The following is a 20643-nucleotide window of genomic DNA, read 5'->3' on the forward strand; positions in this document are numbered from 1 at the left end:
CAACATGTTAGCATTGTCATTGTGAGCATGTTAGCATGCAGACGTTAGCATTTAGCTGAAACTACCACTGTTCCTAAGTACAGCCTGCAGAGAATGGGACAATAAACATAAACACCCATGGGCGTTTGCCACGTCACCAAAACATCAAAAATCACCACTGTAAACATGCATCTACATTTTTCACCAAACCTACAGTATTTGTGTATGTGAATAAATTACATTCACAACTCCTAGATTTGTTTTATGTTGAGTACATATGAGCAAGCTTCTTGTGTTGTTGTTTTTGTAGTAAAGTAACCAAAACAATATACTCTAAAGAAATCCCAATCCCCCCCATGAGGTAGCGGGCACTTGGTACACCCTGATTGGCCACTTCCTGTATTTAACAGCTCAGCTTCAAGAAATAGAAATTAGAACAACTTAACTAAAGCGTGCGCTACAAATAGAAACAAATGTGCTGCCAAAAATACTAAATAAACTATGAGTATGACGTATGAAACAAAAGCTACGCGTCATCATTTATCTGTTTGCTCATGTAGGTACTGTAATGTGAATGTAATGTGCATAAAGTTAAAAGGTCAACAAACCAGAGGAACTATAAAGCGAGTGCAGGAGGGTTACCGACATTTAAAACAGTTGCGTGGCAGCAGGTGCGGACCATAGACAGGTAAACACTGAAAACACTAAGCACAAAAAAATCAATCTCACTCAAAAGGTGTTCCATCAACCACAGTTTATAATAAAACATAGAAAATGGTGGACATGCATATTGAAATTAACTAAACAAAGCAGGGATTCATCTTCTGGTGACCATGAATATTCACAGGAGATTTCATGTCAACCTGGCCTTTAGGTTTGGACCACAGAGACTGACAGCCTGACATCAGAAGCATAAATATATATCGACTTTAATGATAAAATAGATTCTTCATTCATTAACACCACTATAATCCATCAGACAGCTTTACTGTTGGTCTTCCTGGTGTAGCTGATGGAGGCGTAGGAAACACCATCTTCAGGTTCAGCCTACACAGAGAAGACATGATGGCTGCTCAGCAACAATTTAGACTCACTCTTACACCTATTTAATCTCCTCTATTTAATAGTTCCTTCTTTTCTCTCTTGCAGGAGAAAATTAGATTCAAGAGTCACATTTCAATGAACAAATACAAACGAAACCACGAGTGTAACGTTGCACCGGGTGCAGTGTGTGATCTCACCCTGTCCTGACTGGTTTCTGGACCAGACTGAGTCCCTGCAGGCTTTAAGCTCAGTCCCTGCACAGATACAGTTTAGCAACACACAGTTCAGTTCCTGTTGCCAGGACACAACGCAAGCAACATTATTGCAAAGTATGCAACACATCTGTGTAGGTTTTAGATAAAGGTAATCTTCAACATCTTTGCAATGCAGTCCCACAACAAATACTGCCAATGCAAGACTCAGATGATTACATTGTGTCAAGAAGCCGTTGGTTCAACTCTGCGGTCGGTTTGGAGGCTGTTGTTTGTGGTGGGGTTGTATTGTGTTGCTCACATTTCTCACTTACTTTCTATACAATGAAGTCAGCGACATTTATTGTTTTCTTATTCTCTTTCGGGTGTAGAACTACACAGTTAATAGTGAATAACAAAAACCCCAATTTATAAAATCACAATAGTATTATTCATTTTTAAAACTCACCGTGTTTTTATCCGTCTGTGTTTTGTTCCCTGAAAAGACAAAAAAAGAGTCGAGTTTAGTTTCCGCAGTGACAATCCAGGTTCATCTTAACTTCTTGTTTGTAAAAGTTTTATCAGTGGATGCTCTCACCTTTAGTTCTTATCCATATGTTGACAGTAACAACACTTATTAAGAGTGCTGCAACACCCACAGACACAGTGATGAGCCACCACCAAACTGAAAAGAGAACTTCGAAGTGTTAAACTCAATCAGATGTGTTTAGATGATCAGACATATGTTAGCGTGTTCTTGTACTGTCTCGATAGCTCTACTATCTGAAATAACTGTCAGTGTCAATAATCTTTTCCTGCATGTCTTTTCTAACTGTATATGTAGTTCTGTTCAGTCACTGCCTTGTTGTTTTCTTCCATTACTGATGTTTGTCCCTGCTGATGTTCTTACTTTCACTGATATCCTTTTATTTCTTGTAGTTGTTGCTGCATCATCACCAAATGTAACAAACTGCACAGCTGTAATTATCTCCATCGGTTTGAAGTGATTTGAAACAGCTGTGACCTTCTTTATAACCAGAGAACAGCTCGCTGTAACACTCAGTCTGTCTGATTTAGCTTTGGCGTCTTTGTGAATCTGCCCACGTTCAAACAGCGCTACTGTGTTTCCTGAAGCACTGAAGAGCCAGATAGTACTGTTACACTTATCCTGATCATCTATCACATTTTCACAAGACAAAGTGACTTCATCCCCAACTCTGACAGTGAAGGAGGAATATTGCGAAGTTGCTGCTGTTGATAAAAAGAGAGAGATGTGAAAAATAAACTGAAATATTAATATAACTGTTATGTTCAGAGTTAGTGTGAAGATAATTTTAGATACAACAGAAGTTTGCAAATGCGTCTCATTTTTGGTTTCCAAAGATTTAACTAATCTCATCATGTTACAAACAAAACTCGGCCGTCTCAGTTAAAGGAAGAATACTTAATAAAGTAGCGTTAGTGATATTAATGCAGTTTATAATATGCTTTTATATTTAATGTGTGTTTCATGTATCCTTACCTGGAAACCTGAACGCCAGCATCAGAAATAAAGACATTGTAATCCATCTGAATTCAACCATCGTGCTTCTCTCTTGGTCTCACGCTCTCAACTGTCAAAGTCTCGAACGTGCTGCTTCTTAAAATGAATACAGAATCTACTTCCTGTGATAGGTGAGGCGTCACTTCCTCGCACTGACTTCAGTCTGTGTTTTCTCACCTCTGTTGGTTTTTGAATTTAGGCGTTTATTCCCTCTGAATTTCTTGCAGACATCAAAAGACTGAAAAACCTTTAACTGTTACGTTTGATGCATTTCGCTGACTCTTCAGTGATTTACAGTGAGGGTAACAGTAGACAATGTCTTGATCAGCAATAGAACAGAAGAAGTTGAACGTGTGAAGATTGTTAGTTAAGATAAATGTTTGCACCAATGCAACTTGTTTTCTTCAGATAGTGATTATTAGAAAACGGACAGGCTTCATGATGTTTGACAGCACACATGAACAGACCGGTGAAGAGTCAAACTCCTCTCCCACCAGGTTTTGACTCCTGATGTCCGGGTGCAACATGGCGATACTGCAGCAGCAGGGAAAGAACACAGATAAGATGATATTTTACTGGTCTGAGACCTGCTGGTTCCTTATTGTATCTTTGCAGTTATTTTTCTCAGAGATCTGAAGGGGAAGTGTTTTGATGAGAATGTGGTTAAGAGCAGCAGAGCTCTGGAGGTCTAATGACGACCAGGTAAACAACAGAAACACAGATGGCTGACACACTGATGAGCGTGACTGAAGTGTCTTTAATTGCCCGGAGGTAGAAGAAATCCCCGCAGTAACACTTTTGAACACATGTAGTAGCAGGTCTGTTCATGCTGTTTTGAAATGGTTTGTTACAAACAAATCTTTGCAAAGTTATACATTTGTTCTCGGCCACACGACTAAAGAAGTGGATGTTTCATCCGAGTCTGTTGGTCGTCACCACTTCAGGGTTTTCATGCTACGCACACTGCAGAGATGAATCTTTGGTCCTTTAATGATGTCATGTTACAGCTACAGTAAGAGGTCATGTGCATCCACCATGAACACTTCCGACCGTAGTCTGAGCTACTGCATTTCTGTGGTCACTGGCGCCATCTATGGGGGGCACTGGGTGTTATGCCCCCCCAATCCTGATGCAAAGCAGGAAAAATCGCGGTGGTAAAATTGCCATAACCTGATAAATTCCACTGGTGTCTGAAAAACCTCCAAACTTGACCAAATGACTTTTAAATCCATTTCTTTTGCTAACACAGCTACACACTCTCTGCGCGGATGAGGCTCTTCTGTCTCTCTGTGCACTTGTGCTTTACCAGCGTTCAGCTTAGCCTACACAGACTGTTCTGTTGGCTACATTAGCGGAGGGGTGGGCAGAGTAAAATCAAGTCAAATTTATTCATGAGCACGTTCAAAATATATGCAACAATAACACAAATAGAATGCAAAAGTGTCCATTGCAGGTGAGGTCCTGATGTGGAGGCTGTTCCATAATTTAGGAGCAGCTATAGCAAAGGCTGTAAACATGCATCTACATTTTTAACCACACCTACAGTATTTGTGTATGTGAATAAATTACATTCACAACTCCTAGATTTGTTTTATGTTGAGTACATATGAGCAAGCTACCTTGTTTCTCACCTTCTTGTGTTGTTGTTTTCGATCTTGTTGTTGCATCCTCAACTGACACCCTAAAAAAGAAAAACAAACTAAACTACTACTAAACTACAAATAAAACAAAACAGGACAATTAGTCCATCAGTAGAAATATTTCCAGTAAGCAAGTAACCAAAACAAAAGCACAAAAAACAATACACTCTAAAGGTTAACCGCAACAGGTTTGAATCCTGTTGGGGACCTTTGTTGCACGTGACGACCCTCTCTCTCTCTCTCCTACCATGTTTCCTCTCTTTTTCTCGACTATCGCTATTAGAATAAAGGCATAAAAATAATCTTAATTAATAGCGGGTTGTGAAGACAGTGCTACAGAGCTCTGGGTGTTTGGAAGGGCTTGGTTCGGTGTTTGATGTGGTTGTTGTTGGTGTTCTGCTCAGTTTCTGGGCTGGAAGATGGAAACACTCAGGCTGTCAGAGAAAGACGGCGGGCTTTGAGCTTCTTCAGCACAATGAAGAGAGAGAGAGAGAGAAGCTTTGCTTTGAATGTTTCAGCACCGCAGAGAGAGACACAAAGACCTGAATGTGAGAGAAAAGGGTTCGGCAATGTGCTGATAGTTAAGATGATGTAAATGTGTTAACTATCTAAGAATAATATCTATTAATGCCTTTAATATCTCACATCACAGTATATTAGTCCATTGTTGGCAATGTTGCAGGACTGGTTTATGACAATATTGTATTTTGTAATGATTTTTGTGATCATGTGCTGACATCTGATTAACCAAAAAACAGACGTTCCTGTTTGGTTACTTTATCTACACAGAGTTTCTCAGTAGATTTTACAGAAAGTTTACTACTGTACATCACAACATATATATACATATATAGATATCAATATATAGAAAGAGATATAGATATAGACATAGATATTGATATAATGATATAAAATGACATATACTGTGACACCCTCTGACCCTGTGGGAGATTCAAAGAGAGAGTGTGTGTTGGTGTGTGAGAAGCAGTTTGAATGTTTCAGACACAAAGAGACACTTTCCAAATACAAGTCGGACTGGGCCATTTTGGACCTCAGTTACTGTGACGTGTCTGCATGACCTCACTTGTTGTCATGGATACAACAAAAACAAATATCTTGACCCTGTCGTCAATCTCACTAAGAGTTTTTCTGAGCAGGTCTGAACAGTAGCTACAGTGCTAATTTCATTCTCTTAATAAACCCTCAACTGAGGCTCCTCACAACTGTCAAGTGCTCTTTTCTGAGCAGAATAGAAAAATAACCTTTTCCTGCCACAGCATGCACATTAACTAACATTTTTTAAATCAAACATGCATCATATGAATTACTTCTCATTGAGGTATTTGCATGGACAACCAGTGCGGAATTATTAATCACCCTTACAATAAATTGATCATGTAATTACTTAAGTACTGTATATTTAAAAAAGCCTGTTGTTTTGACAAAATTTGGTACCAACTGTTGCTAAATAAAACAAAAAGAAAATAAATAGCAGTCTGGGCCTGTTCCTTGTTTGCTCCCAGTCTTAGCAGTATGTAACTGATGTCTGTTGAATAATCTCGTTTGCTCCCTTGTCTCAAACTGACAAGTTGATTCAGTGTCTCATATTTGTTTAATTGATGGCACAATGTTTGGGGGAAACATGTCGTTAATCCACACATCAGTGTCAATAGCTGTTTATATGACAAAGTTATGAGTCAGCTCAACAGCAGAGTAGCCTTGGGGGACTCGCTCGCTGTCTTATTTTTTTCATCTAATGATCCAAAGAGATGATGTACGATCCGTCAGCTGTGGAGCCTGCCAGGTGACACACAGTGGTGTTTATATATGCATAAACAAAGCAGTGTCGATCTGAAACCGAGCATGATTCAGCGGGAGGCACACACTCAGTGGCCACTTTATTTGGTACACCTGTGCACCTGCTCGTTAATGCAAATATCTCATCAGCCAGTCATGTTGTCAGCAGCTCAATGCACACAGCATGCAGACATGGTCAAGCAGTTCAGATCAAACATCAGAATGGGGAAGAAATGAGCCGGGGGGGGTGCGTATCTCAGAAACTGCTGATGTCCTGGGATTTTTATGCACAACGGTCTCCAGAGTTTACAGGAATGGTGCGGAAAAACCGAAAACGTCCAGTGAGCTGCGGTTCTGTGGGTGAAAACGCCTCGTTAATGAGAACCAGACTGGTTCAAGCTGACAGTAACTCAAAAAAAAGCAGGCGTTACAACAGTGCCATGCAGAAAAGCATCTCTGAACTCACAACACGTCGAACTTTGAAGTGGATGTGCTTCAGCAGCAGAACACCCCACCGGGTGCCACTCAGCTAAGAACAGGAAACTGAGGCTGCGCGTCACAACACCAGCTTTATTCATGTCATTATTTTCTCCCAGTCTGCTCGTTTCTCCTGTCATTTCAGACCCTGCCACTCCCTCCCCATCACCTGGCTGCCCCACCCACCTGCTCACCTGTTCTCACGGATACGTATACCGGCTCATTGCCACTTGTTCCCTGTCAGATCATCTTATGTGGTCCTCAGAAAGCGTTCCAGCTGTTACCTGCTTTTCTCTGTTTGCCTGTCTGCTTTCCTGACTTCTGCTTGTTTTCTGAGTAAAGACGATCTACAGATCTACAGCTTCATAGCTTTAAAAAAAATTCACACTTTTAATAAACCACAAGCCTCAAATCTACTTTAATGTTGCCATTATTTATATTTAATCTGTATTTGCGATCATGTAAGCTAACACTCTCGCAAACATTACACAATACAGTAATTGTTTTTGGTACTGGGACAAAACTCCACCGTAACTGTGTAGCTGTCTTTGCTCCTTAATAGCATTTCCATGTATTTGCAGTTAAACTATCTTTATTTTGGTCTACAATAAACTATAAACTCTAATTTCATTTTGGTTCACCTTGAACCCACATCCAGTTTTTTTTTGTTTTTTCTGATTATTCTGGCTACTCCATTAAAACAGATGAATAAATACTACTACTACAGAAAAATCACTGCTGTTGCCTTTAAAAGGAAATTGTTATTTAGGGAGAGCTCTTTTGCTTTTTTCTAGGAGTTAGATCAAAAGACCAATATCAATCTCATGTCTGTGTGTTAAGTACGTAGCTGGAGTTTAACTCAGCATAAAGACTGGAAGCAGGGCGAAACAGCTAGCCTGGATTTTGTTCACCAAGAAATACTTACAGTAGTAAACTCCCTCTAAAACCACTAATTGTCATTTTTACATTTCTGTTTGTGCACAAATTAAACAAACAGGATACAACGTGTTATTTAGAGAGCTTTAGAGGTGCTAGTGGGCATATATTTTCACATTAGATACATTCAGTTTAGCTTTTTCTCCCTGCTTCCAGTCTTTATGCTATGCTAGACTAACTGGCTTTTGGCTCTAGCTACATATTTAATGCACAGACATGAGAATGGCAGGCCTATTTGTTTTCTCCTCTCACTATTAGAAAGAAAGCAAAGTAATGCAGTAACTCTGCCGGCTGCCTGGCAACAAAACTCCAGGAAGTAACTGCGCCCGGCCAAGAAATTACAGATACAGTCGAGATTAAACAAACGGGATACTCTCTGTTGAATGTCGAAGTATTCCTTTAATATCCTACTAACATCTCCTCCATACTTATTTCTAATTACTCCCTCTTCTTCCATCCTTTCCCTGTCCTTTCACTCTCCTCCCTCCTCTTCCTCCCTCCTCCCTGTTTTACGTTCTCTCTCTCCCATCCTTTCGTCTACCTGCAGAACAACAGAGGACTCAGATTATAATCTGTTTAAACAAGAAGAATAGAGTGGAGCTTTAAATAGTAAACAACTTTCATTCAGCAGCAGCAGATTACAGAACAGGAGAGGACGCAACCTCTGCATCTGCGTTCCTGAAAATTCCCTGATTCAAGTGTGTGTGTGTGTGTGTGTGTGTGTGTGTGGAAAGAGAGGGACTGAGAGTAAATCTGCTGAGCCACAATAACCCTGAAGGAGGAACTGTTTTTCTCTCTTGAGCTCATCTTTTATTGAACAACGGAGACAAGATAGACTTCAGGGTTTTTCTCGAATTTAGGCTTTTTACTTCCTCGATTTAATACTCTTATTGAAAAAGTTCATAGACTTTCTTGTAAACAATTTGATGGATGTTTCAGTGTACAGTATATTATTGTGCAGTATATGGACAATATGCATGCTGCAATTGTGTTTGAATTTAATCCTTTCACAGACATAAAATGGATGAAGTATTGTACCATGATTGCATTCCCTATGATATATTATCATAAAAAATGCTATTGTTTGTAGTACTGTTCTCCCGCCACAGCCTTATTACTCTGATGAATCCAACCCTGGGTTCTGACGTTTGAGTTTATCATATGCAAACCATCTTTTGCAGCATATCTTTTGCAGCATATTGGAGGAGAAAGAAAAAAGAACGAGAGAACAAAAGACAGAAAAAAGAAAGACAGAGAATGAAAGACAGAAAAAAGTAGAAAGAAAGACAAAGAAATTAAAAACAAAGAAAGAAAGAATGCATCTTTATGCTAAACATGTTATTTTATTTGGTTAAGCAAAGATCAGTTAAAGTGGTTAAGATGTTAACAAGAAAACAACCTGTCAAAGTTTCCCAAAGCAAACAGCAATACGACGACAAACTCCAGTTCAAGCTGACAGCCGACGTGTCAGACTAATTTTAGAAAAAGGGATAAACCATCCAAAAACATCAGTTTGATCTCTGAACATCGACATTAAAGATGCATGAGTGCAGAGAAGGAAACAGTGAATTCACTGTTCAGCAGCCAAACGCAGCACCAAGGGAGTGAGAATTGAATGTGTAAGTTGAAAAATGTAATGGCCACTGATACACTGGACCCATAGGCTGTAGACGGTATTTATATCTGGGGGAAATATGGGATTTTACGTTGCCATTTTTCTTGTTCACCTCTTGGCCACACATCACACCATAATCATGCTTTTACACACCTGTAACCACAAACACGACATCAGCCTGGCAGTGTTCAGTCTTGTATGTTCTTTTCATTGTGACGCACTTTCTAACTTTGCTTTGAAAAGTGCTTGTGCATATTTTAAAACATCTCCATATTTGCAGTTAAGTGGTTTTAGATTCTTTGTTATGAATATTGGCATAAAATATCACAGCCTTATAATAATCCATAGTTGTCTTGGCTTTTAAATCCCACACCAGTCAAACTATAGTGTGTGCATTGGGCATGGGTCTCTGTGGTGTTTCCAGATTATGATCCATTTCAGAGATTATTCATTACATACTGTTATTATTGTCTCTGGTATACTGTCGCACTCTCAGCGAAACACAGAGATTATAAAGCCTGATGATGATGATGATTATGTACAGTATATATGCATTTAAGTATAAGTGCGTTAGTAAATCAAAATGCATGTACTTATATAGCAGCTGAGTACCTTAACAACACTACTAGCATATGAGAGTCGAACATTTAAAAAATTCACTATCTACAGTTATATTTATATATATTGACGACAAGCAATACAATCGCTGTTACTGTGTTTTATTGCCTTGTGTGCATCAATAATAAACAGCAGTTTAAATACTAATGAAACCTGAATGTAGAGATTAAAACAACTGTGACAGTCATGGGTGTGAATTAAAAGGGTTTTTCATTAATGTAACAAACAACTAGCATAATAATTTTCAGAGCTAATAATGTGATGAATATTCAGATTACCTTCCTTTGATGTAGTAATGTGTCTCTCCGGATGATGTGATCCAGCACAAAGGGAATGATGCGCACACACACACACACACACACACACACACACACACACACACACACACACACTCTGAGTGCCCAGTCGAGCTGGCATGTCATAGACAATAATAGCACACCACTTACATCACCAGCCCACGTCCACACAGTCACTTGATAATAGTGCTAATGAATGAAAATCCATCTGCCAAAGACAGAGAAACACTACAGACACAGAAAGGACGAAAGAAAGATACAGATGAACAGTTTTTAGCTTTTGTAGAGAAAATTGTCTAGAAACCTTCACGAGTAGCTGTCCTCCCATTTCACTCATACTGAAACACACAAACAGCGCACAGCAACACATCCCATAAACAACAGCATGAAAGTTTATTCTTGACCTCTGCAACGTTAGTTTGACAAAATCATTTTAACTCACTGTCAGCTTTTCCTCCTGTTAGAAAACTTCTAATGGAGTTCGCTGCACAACCTGATGAAGGCAATGAGATATGGTTTAAAGCTCCAGAAGAACAGCTAGTAATTGAACCTTGAGTTGTAATTATTGTGTTAAAACACATATCTAATACACATAATGTCAGCCGACCCCCTATGACGTGATGATTCCCCATTAAGCCACTCTGTATGTAAACATACATTGTTAATATATTAAAAGTTTCTTAAAACCAAATTATGTTGTGTAGATAATGAAAAGAAAATGTATTAAACTGCACATAACCTTTGTGATATTTCCTACTATTTAAAGCTTTAATGGAGCCTGTGTCCTTTTTACTGTCTTTTAATCTATTCTGCTAATGGCTCTGTTTGTTCTTATTATTTCATTTCTCAGTCTTAAGTACACAGGGTGTTGCAGCAGAAGAGCCAAGCTGTCTTCAAAGGTTGGTTAAAAAATAGTTTGACATTTTGGGAAGTATGCTTATTCGCTTTCTTGCAGAGAGTTATGCTGCGTTCCAAAGTCGGAGGTCAGAATTTCCAAGTGGAAATTTCCAACTTCTGACCTCCAACATTTACCGTTGCACGACGCCAAACGTAAACAAAAAACATGGCTGACTGTGACAAACTGATGTTTCTTTGGCAAGTGTTCACACAATTGAACTCTCAGCAGTGTCCTTGGTGTTAATTGAAAAGATAGCCGTTTTAATGAAAACGAGTGACTATGTTACTCGTTAACTCTCATATTTTGACATTAATTTACGTGCAGAACAGGTTTTACTATGTGATAGTATGTATTATCCTACTTCTTCTAGTAGGAGGTCTGAGTTGTCTGGAACGCACAATTAGATGAGAAGATTAGTTCAATACGCTAAATTTGAAGCTACCACCAAGAGACAGTTAGCTTAGCTTAGCATGAAGACTAGAAAAACAGCTAGCCTGGTTGTGCATGAAGGTAACAAAATCCAGCTACCAGCACCTCTGATTAATTAATTAACTAACTCACGAGCGTTATATCTCGTTTGCTTAATTCGTACAAAAACCAAAGTGCATAAACAACAAGGTGTTTCCAGGAAGTTACTGTGCTTGGCCAAAAAATAGTCCAACACATAACTGTAAATATTGAGCTTTAGAGGTGCAGGTAGGTGGATCTTGTTTCCTTTAGACAGAGTCAGGCTAGCCGTTTCCCCCCATTTCTAGCCTTTATGCTAAGCTAAGCTAAACAGCTGCTGGCCTATAGCTACAAATTCAGCACACAGACATGAGAGTGATAACAATCTTCTCATCTAACTCTCAGCAATAAAGTGAATAAGAGTATTTCACAAAATGTTGGACTACATTCATTTACAGACATAATAAATTCAATCAACAAAACATATCAGCTATCTTTGTCAAATCATGTACTTCTCTGTTGTTTCTCCTGTTCAATAGCACGACAGTCCAGGAAGACAGGCCTTTGTCATAAAACCAACAATTCCTTCTGGTGACTCAGACAAAGCAGCCATCTCTCTCTGTGCTATAAACCATAAAGTAACTTCCAAACTTATCTAACAATCATACAGCACGGCAATGTTTTATAACGCCCGGGAATTACACCAAGGCAGCATTTGATCTTTAAATTCAATATAACACACCAAAGCACAGAGAAGTTTTTTTTACTGATGCAAGGTCAGTTGTTCATTTTTTGTTGCCTTTGACAGAATGTCATTTCTCATGTTTTGAAAGAAAAAATGTTAAGAAACAACTCTGAAGCCACAAACATCAAGGGAAATATCGCCTTCACTCCTCGGAGCTACTGTACTTGCAACAGATTTGCGGGACTCATCCGCTGCGGCCTGAAAACAACAATCTCATTGTGGATCTTGAATTTGAATTTCTGAGTCCCAGAAAGCATCATTGTCTGAGGACTAATTTTTGGGGTTTTTTTCTCTTCCTCACCCACTGCTGTTGGGTCTGAGTCACCTCCGCTCCAGCCTGCTCTCACACCTCAAACCCCAAAAAATCGCTTTAGCAGTGACTTCATATTAGGACTGCAGCAGCTCCAGTAGGTGCAAAACAACAGTCTTCAGGACTACGTCTGTTAGGCAGAGGACACTGCTGCTCAGCTTGAATCTGTGCAGCACAGTGTCCCAGGATATATTCAAAGGTGAATAACAAGTTTTCTACCAAGTGCAGCTGCCTTTCATCAAGAAGGAACAGCAGATTGTTTGCTTGCCGAGCAGCTTTCTTGCAGCTGTTTTGGACAGAGAATGTATTCACTGAGCAGATTCTTTAGTTTTTGAGATTTAAGCTTTCACATCTTTACATTTCCAACAAGTTATCCACAGACATCCACAGTGGTCCAGATCGCCACACTCCCAGGAGAGCTTTCTCCAACACACTTTACCAAAACTTACAACTACTTCAGCTTTTTCAGTCACAAAGTGGAAGTGACAGGTTAGCCATGTGGAAAAAAAAGACGTTAAAGACTTAAAAACAATAAAGACTCTACAATTATGGAATTATTATTTTTCCACACTGCAGTTTTTCTGACAAAAAGATCCTTCATTTTAATCAGGTCTAGGATTAGGTAGAATTCACCACCTCAAACATTCAGAATTGGACCCCAACTCAAGACTTGTGTCGTGGACTGATCCTCAATTTCGTCAACCACGTCAGTAGTGCCCTAATACTGTATGGAAACCCAGATCCCACCCATTTCCTACTGTCAGGATAGCCGAAAACTCCATGCATATGTCAGTATAACTTAAATCACTTGATGCAGGTTCCTCAAGAATAGAAAGCCTTCATTGAAAGTTAGTGTAACCTGGCTTTTAGTAGTCTCAATCAGATATTGTCAGTCATCTTTATGGTCTCTTGTCCCAGTTAAGTCAAGCCATTGTCTGTTTGATGAGGTTCACAGAGTTAGACTGTTCCAGCTAACAGAAGTGTTAAATTATTCTTCCTCAGTGGCTAGCTTGTTTCACAGTCTTGGCTCAACTTAAAACATTTCTTCTTCCAAGATTTGGAGGATATTTGGTGGTGTGGCAGTATATTTTACTTCCATTTCCTTTCCTGCTTTTTGTTTTTGTCAGCAGCCCTACAAAGTCATCTCCCACCATCCATATGGGCACAAACCAACACACAATATGACAGCTATAAAAATATGTTCCATTTGGCTGTAACAAACACGAGAAATACTTTACTCTGTATTAAATAAGCCTAATATGCATCTGCTCTCCATCTGTCATAACCATAAATAACAACCAACAACTTCATTTAAACAAAAAAATCGGATTGGTTTAGGACAACAGAAATGAAAATTTAAGTAGTAGAAAGTTGTACTCTACTGGTTGCTGCTGCTTGCTAGACTGTTTTTCTCCCTAAATAAATACCTAAACAGTGTAAACTAACTGTAAACACCTGTGTAGGTGTGCAGGGCCTTTCATTGTAAATCATGGGAGGGAAAATTAGTTTAAAAACACCACATAAAAATATACTGTAGTAACATGGAACCTGCAAGTTTTCCATAAAAAAAAAACAACTTTTAAATAACTTGAGGTTTGCTGCTCTTTAGTTGCATGTTAAATCACTACAGGCGACACTTCTAAGCTGTGAATAATGGATGATTGCTACAGTCTTCTGCACTTTGCTAACAGTGGGGATGCAGAGAAAGAGAGAAACTAGATGTGGATTTACTCTACGGCAGTCTCGATAAGCTGGCAGGGGAGCAGAGGAGGATGACAGCAGTGACACAGTGCCTTTGAATACATTTCCATACATACACATGCACAGACACAAGCACATACCTGCTGAATCCCTGAACAGGCCATACATACATATGCATGCTTGTTTGGCATTCTCTGTTATCGAGGGAACTGTCGGTGCAGTTCCTCCTGGGACGCCACAGAAGAGAGAAAGCGCAAAAAGGTAGGAAACAAAGGTCCCACTTTTCTTCTCCTATTAGTGAAAATAGTTTTTTTTATTCATCAATTATTTATCATTTTTGACACATCATTCAGCATATTTAAAGCTGACCTTTGGGGATAGAATTGGGCAAGTAAATGTTTTAATTCTTATTCTAATATTATGAACTTAAAGAAATACCAAAAATGCAACAAAGTGTCCAAGTTTTTAGGTTTGCTTATGTTCACACGTCTCATGAAGTTTGGTAGTTACTTTGTTTGTTAGATAACTATCGGTTTCAGCTGAACAGTCTGTTGCTAGCAGCAACAGCGACTGGCAGAGCTCCAGTGCAGTTACAGTTTTTTGTCCGCCATTTTGTCAGATCCGTGACTCAGTAGATGTCAGCGGGCATCTTTTATCTACCCCCAAAATGTCCGTGTTGGAGAATTACTTGTATTATTTTTACTATAGCTTTTGATTTGTTGATTTAGGTTTCCTTCAATTAGTCTATTGCTAACCGAGCTAGCCATAATACTAGCTGTCTGAGGCTAATGTGTTGATAACAACATTCAAAGGAACTGTTAATTTACTGTTGGGCTACATGTTATGTATTTTACGTCACTCCCTTGTTCACTCATTCACTACTCCCAATATAATGGACACTGGTGAGCAATAAATGGAGATTTCGGACACTCACTTATCATTATCATTTTGTGTCATCACTAACAGCTGCTGAATCACGCAACTGTAATCTTCTGCATCTATAAAATGTGGTGCACTGCATTGTGCGATAGTTAGCAGAAAGTAGTGTCCATGGCATGTACACTACTTTTTCTGTTCCATTGTTGAATTTCTGAGCGAACTACATAGTGGATACATTTACACACCCATTCGGACACTCAAATAAAATGGCGGCCGGTAAATGTAGTGCACTATATTTCGGACCAGCCTCATTTTCTTTTTACTCCTGTGGACTGTGCATGTTTACTAAATGTATTATTCTGTTGTACTTGCTATGGAGAGCTAATGTTGATCTTGCTTGTCATACTTTGTTTCTTCCTGGTATGAGGGACAATGTTACTAATTTGACAGTTTGGTGATAGCGTTACTTTTGTGAATCTAGTTGAATCTAGTTACTGTACCAATTCATTTTAACAACCCCTTTGGCCTATTTATGGTATCTCATCTTCTTCTGATTTGAAATCACAATAATTCAATTTGTGTTTTATGTAATACTGTTTTCACAACGTCTCAGTTGCTTCCAGTTAAGACCTTTGAGGCCAACTCCAGTCTTCAACATTTATTGGAAGTGTATTTACTGTAACCTTTTGCAGAGTTGTGCACCTACACCTACTTACCTACAAATAACTGTCCTTTAACTTCAGTCCATGTCCCAGATTTGGGCAGGTTTCAGGTTTTGCATACCCCAATAATCCGGCTAACTTCATCATCCTGCTCCTTGACAGACTACAGGGCTTGTAAACACAAACCACATGGCCTCACAGGTGGCTGAACAATGCAGTGCAACAATGTTTATTTCATTTTTTGATGCAAATGCAATACTAAAGTAGATTAGTATCAGTGGATGGAAAATTGGACATTCTGACAACTAATTTTATTTTTCCTGATACCACCCAAGTTTGTATCCTTTCAGCCCTTATTATAACTGCCAAAACTGTGTGACAGCAGTATACATTTTGTGTATAGTAAATCTTTACACAAAATGTTTAAAAAAATATTGGCCCAACAGCTATCCTGTGTGTGTATTTCCACCACAGGTATCTTTGGGTGGAAACGCTTCTTAAACAGTCTTTAGACCATCACAGGACATTAAAAATCTCTACTGAAAGCCAGACTAATAAACTAGATTTAGAGGGGTTCAATAACATCATCACCTCATTAACATTAATTAGATAAGAAAAATCTACACCATGTAAGACGTGATCACACTGTCAATATCTGATTTCTTAACAATAAAGCACAATATCAGCATGTAACCACTCTGTTTACACACAAACACACAAACTATTGTGTCACAGGTGTGTCGGTACTATATGAATTAGTTTTTACTGGAGCTGCAAGTTGTGATCTGACTGATATGCTCTGAATTGATCTAATATTGTGTTTCCTTTGTAAAACTTGGTCACACAATAACCTTCTGTAGAGTTATGCAATTATGTTTCAATTTGATCGTTTGCCCTGCAGCGCTAACGCTGCACGCTGTATATTTCAGTGAGCAAAGAGAGATTAGATTGTTGTGGTTATTATGTTGCTAACTTTATTACTTTTTGGGTGAGCCACCGGGCTCTCCTAATTGGATTGTGGCAGTCTGTATTCCCTCTGCAAGAGGAAGCTCAAACCTATAAAATATTCTAATTATTAAGCTTGAAGAAGTGAAGTGGAATGTGTGCCTCAATTTTATATCATCTAAAAATAGAAACCCAGATGGATGACAAACAAGTGTGTGTAAGTGCATGTGTGTGTGCCCATGTGTTTGCAGTTACAGAATCAATCCCCAGTACACAATGGAAAACAAAAGAGAGCAGTCCATCATTTTGTTGCACCAGATGCAATCCATATTCCCACAGCTCTCCCCATTTTCCTTTTTCTCTAAAATACCAGCACACCTCCTGTGTTTTTCTGCCATAGTCATCCTTAATGTGTGTCATGAAATACAAACACACATACACTATGCACACACGTACGCACACATAATATATCTTCATTAGCCTTGCTTTGCTGTGTCATGTTGCGATTAAAAAGCTGATCTCCAGAACCCAGATTCTGTCAGCTAAAGCTGAGCCAGCATGTCCCTCTTCATTATTCATTAAGAGCAAGTTAAATGAGGATATGCCCTATTTACAAATCATGACAAACAGCGATCACTCTTAACATATACGCAGGCATCACACACACATTCAAAACTGATTGACAACCAAAATATGAAGCCATTCGCCTGTGCAAGGTCTTCAGTAGTGGTGGGCAAAATGATGTAGATGTGGAGATTTTACTATTTACTTATACTGTTTATACTGAGGTAGTTGTTTCTTCAATATCTCTGCTTGTATTATAAAGCCATTGCAGGCAAAGTTGCAAATCAGCGCAGCACTGCTTCATTGCAATATTTACAGTTTTTTTGATGAAATATGTTGATTTGTGAGGTATTTACAGTAAACAAGCTGCACACCTTTACAGGGGTTTTTCTGTCTGATTAAACCTCCATGTATTACTAAATATGACAAAAAGGTGCAATTTGTTCTGCCCAAACAACTGAGGCAAAGCTAACAAGAGATTTAGGGAGAGGTCAGTCAAAAACAGTCCATACACACCCACAGCCCTGTGCGCGTTTACCATGGGTGTGCAGGACCTTTTAATTCACTAGATTGGCCAAAAACAGACATTCCTACCTGATTAATTTATCTATGAATTTACTATATCATGATATAGTCCCATAAATCCCCCCAAAAACATCTGATTTCATTTTGGGATTCAAAATACAAAGTCGCTTAATTCATTGTCAAATCAGAAAGCAGGTGACATTCATATACATTAGCAAAGCACATGGTGGCAACCTGGGAAGCAATGTGTGTTCTGAAAACCTGTGTGCAAAATTTCCAACATCAATTGATTTTATATACTTGTAAAGTACTGCTGCAGTGAAAATTACACATTTTAAATCAGCTGCTTTGAAAGAAATTATACAGCATAAAAATCTTAGTGTGAAAAGGCTACTGTTAGCTTTAGCTAATACTAACAGTAAAATTGAGTTAAACTAGCAAGCTAAATGAGTTAGCTGAAAAATCTCTCCATGAAGAAAAAAACCCAACATGTCGCTGTGCTATCAGTGGGTCAGTTGTCTTCTCCATTTCAGAGTATAACTGCACCTTTCTCATACCACAACCTGTCAACACAAAGATAATAGAACATCAACATCCACAACCGTGTCCAAATGTAACTCTTCTGGGTAGAGCGAAAAATTAGAGTCTGTATTTTAATTCTCTGCAACTATAAGTTTAAATTCAGCTCTAGCTTCTCTGCATTTGTCACACACACCTTAACTAATGCAGCTCCAATGCTCGAAGATGATCATGGTGAAAATGTCAAATGTGCCAACAAGTTTAGTTTAACCAGTGGTGCTGGTAGATGTATTTTTTTTAAGTTTGGGCAGAGCCAGGCTAGTTCTTTCCCCCTGCTTCCAGCCTTTATGCTAAGCTAAGCAGCACCGCACTGTTTCTTCTTTCTCATCTCTTGAGTCACATTCCTAATTCCTTCTGCCCCCTTCATTGCCATTTTCCATCCATCAGATGCCCTTGGCCTTCCCACCTGTTGCCCTTGGCCTTCACACCTGTTCCCACTTCCCTCATCTGCTCTGCAGTTGCCTGGCCTTCTCCGCCCACCTTCTCACCTGTATCTCCTTCCCTCATCAGTCACTCACTACATATACCGGTCTACTTCCACTGTTCCCTTGTCAGATTGTCATAGTTGCATTTTATCTTAATTTTTGAGTCACCTGAACCTGCCTGTCTGTATGCCTTTTGCAATAAATCGCTGAAATTAGCTTGTCTGCATCACCTCTCCCTTACTGTTGTGACACAAGAGAAGAATCTATCCTCTAACATTAAAAATACTAATGATAATCTGCCCACTCTTCCCTGACTACAATACTGCTGCTAACTTTCCCTGAAACCTCTTCCATTTCTGTTCCATTTCACTACAACCAAACACTGCAGCAGCTGTTGCTACTGAGTAACACAGCTGCTGCAGGGTTTGGTTGATGACCTCTTTAATGGTACAGGACTGCAGACCAGTGGCTCAGGGGAACCACTAGCACTCTCCATGTTTGTGTGTTTGCATTTGAATTATTTCAGATGATAAACACCAACTCAAAAAGAAAAAGGAAAGCTGTGGCATTAACATCCGTCTCTCTTTGGTCCACACACGGCATTAAAGTATTAAAATATATTATGCTAAATTACACAACATTATTACTGAGTCCCTGTTGACTTCTGTTGATCAACAAATTCATCGTCTATTTCTGAATTAAGGATTGATGTCAATTTTGCCTATTTCTAATCTATCTATCTATCTATCTATCTATCTATCTATCTATCTATCTATCTATCTATCTATCTATCTATCTATCTATCTATCTATCTATCTATCTATAATCATACCCATCACAAGTGATTGTGATCTGCATGATTAAGAGTCCATCTACTCCCAGACCAATCAGAGCAGTGCTGGGTAACAATGTCTGATACACCCCAAGGTGATGAAGAATGCCAATACTTACAACAAAAATAGAAGAGATATAGAAGCAATATTGAAGAAGTATTATGTAAGGACATACTGAATCACAAAAATTTGTTAGAATACAATGCACAAATCAAATAAATCATCCAAGAAGGAAACAGTTAAACTGCTACACAGAAAAAATTGTATATATGCAAATAGTTGACAATGCCTGACAAAGATCTTTGTTGGATCAAAGAGTTGTTTTTTTTAAATCAGTAACATGCGAACATTTTATTTAAAAAGCAAGACAAAAGTCAATGTTGACTCCATGTTGCATTTTCATCACTAAGCAGTAATGAGTAAGTGTTGCTTGTTTAACGATATTTTAACTAAATTCATCACTGAATGAAGGACACCTTATTATCAACTACTGGACATGCAAACAGCAGAATATCTTAAAGAGTGCTTAAAACAACAAAGTCACCTTGACTGTATATTTTAAGTGCAATTAAACCATCTTTTGTTCATTATTTATTTCTCAGGAACTGTAAATATACCATGTTGCAGGTGACAGTGTGTGGTTGTACGGTGATGGTCCAGGACTCTGCCACCTTGATGTACATGGTCAGTTACTGTAATATGATTTTGTGTCCCAAAACGTGATTTAATAAATGAAAGGACATAAGGTTGATGTTGTTCTGTTCCTGTCACTGCGAGATGACTGAATTTGTTGAAAAACAGAGAAAGAGGGCCAAGGATACTGCTCCCTCTGAGTGTATTTTAGTTTTATTGATTTACTGATATGAGGAGAGAGGACTAAATGTCCCCTGGCATTCCACCTCAATGACAGTGGCCTTCAGAGGGTCCGGGCTCACTAAATAATTGTTATTCGCACTATAATAGCCTCAGTGTAGTGAAAAATACTAACAACAGA

General features: G+C 38.8%; 1 protein-coding gene across 1 annotated transcript in view; it reads left to right on the top strand.

The window, feature by feature from the left end:
• The window catches only part of man1a1 (mannosidase, alpha, class 1A, member 1), a 153411-nt gene extending 141091 nt beyond the window's left edge, over positions 1 to 12320 (top strand). The window contains exons 12-13 of the mRNA XM_044168927.1: positions 10987 to 11035; positions 12021 to 12320. Of these exons, the coding sequence (XP_044024862.1) occupies positions 10987 to 11035; positions 12021 to 12140 (169 nt within the window). The 3' untranslated portion in view covers positions 12141 to 12320. The remainder of the gene's footprint in view (positions 1 to 10986; positions 11036 to 12020) is intronic.
• The last annotated feature ends 8323 nt before the right edge of the window (positions 12321 to 20643 follow it).

This window comes from Siniperca chuatsi, linkage group LG16 (genome assembly GCF_020085105.1).
Source record: "Siniperca chuatsi isolate FFG_IHB_CAS linkage group LG16, ASM2008510v1, whole genome shotgun sequence".
Taxonomy (NCBI): domain Eukaryota; kingdom Metazoa; phylum Chordata; class Actinopteri; order Centrarchiformes; family Sinipercidae; genus Siniperca; species Siniperca chuatsi.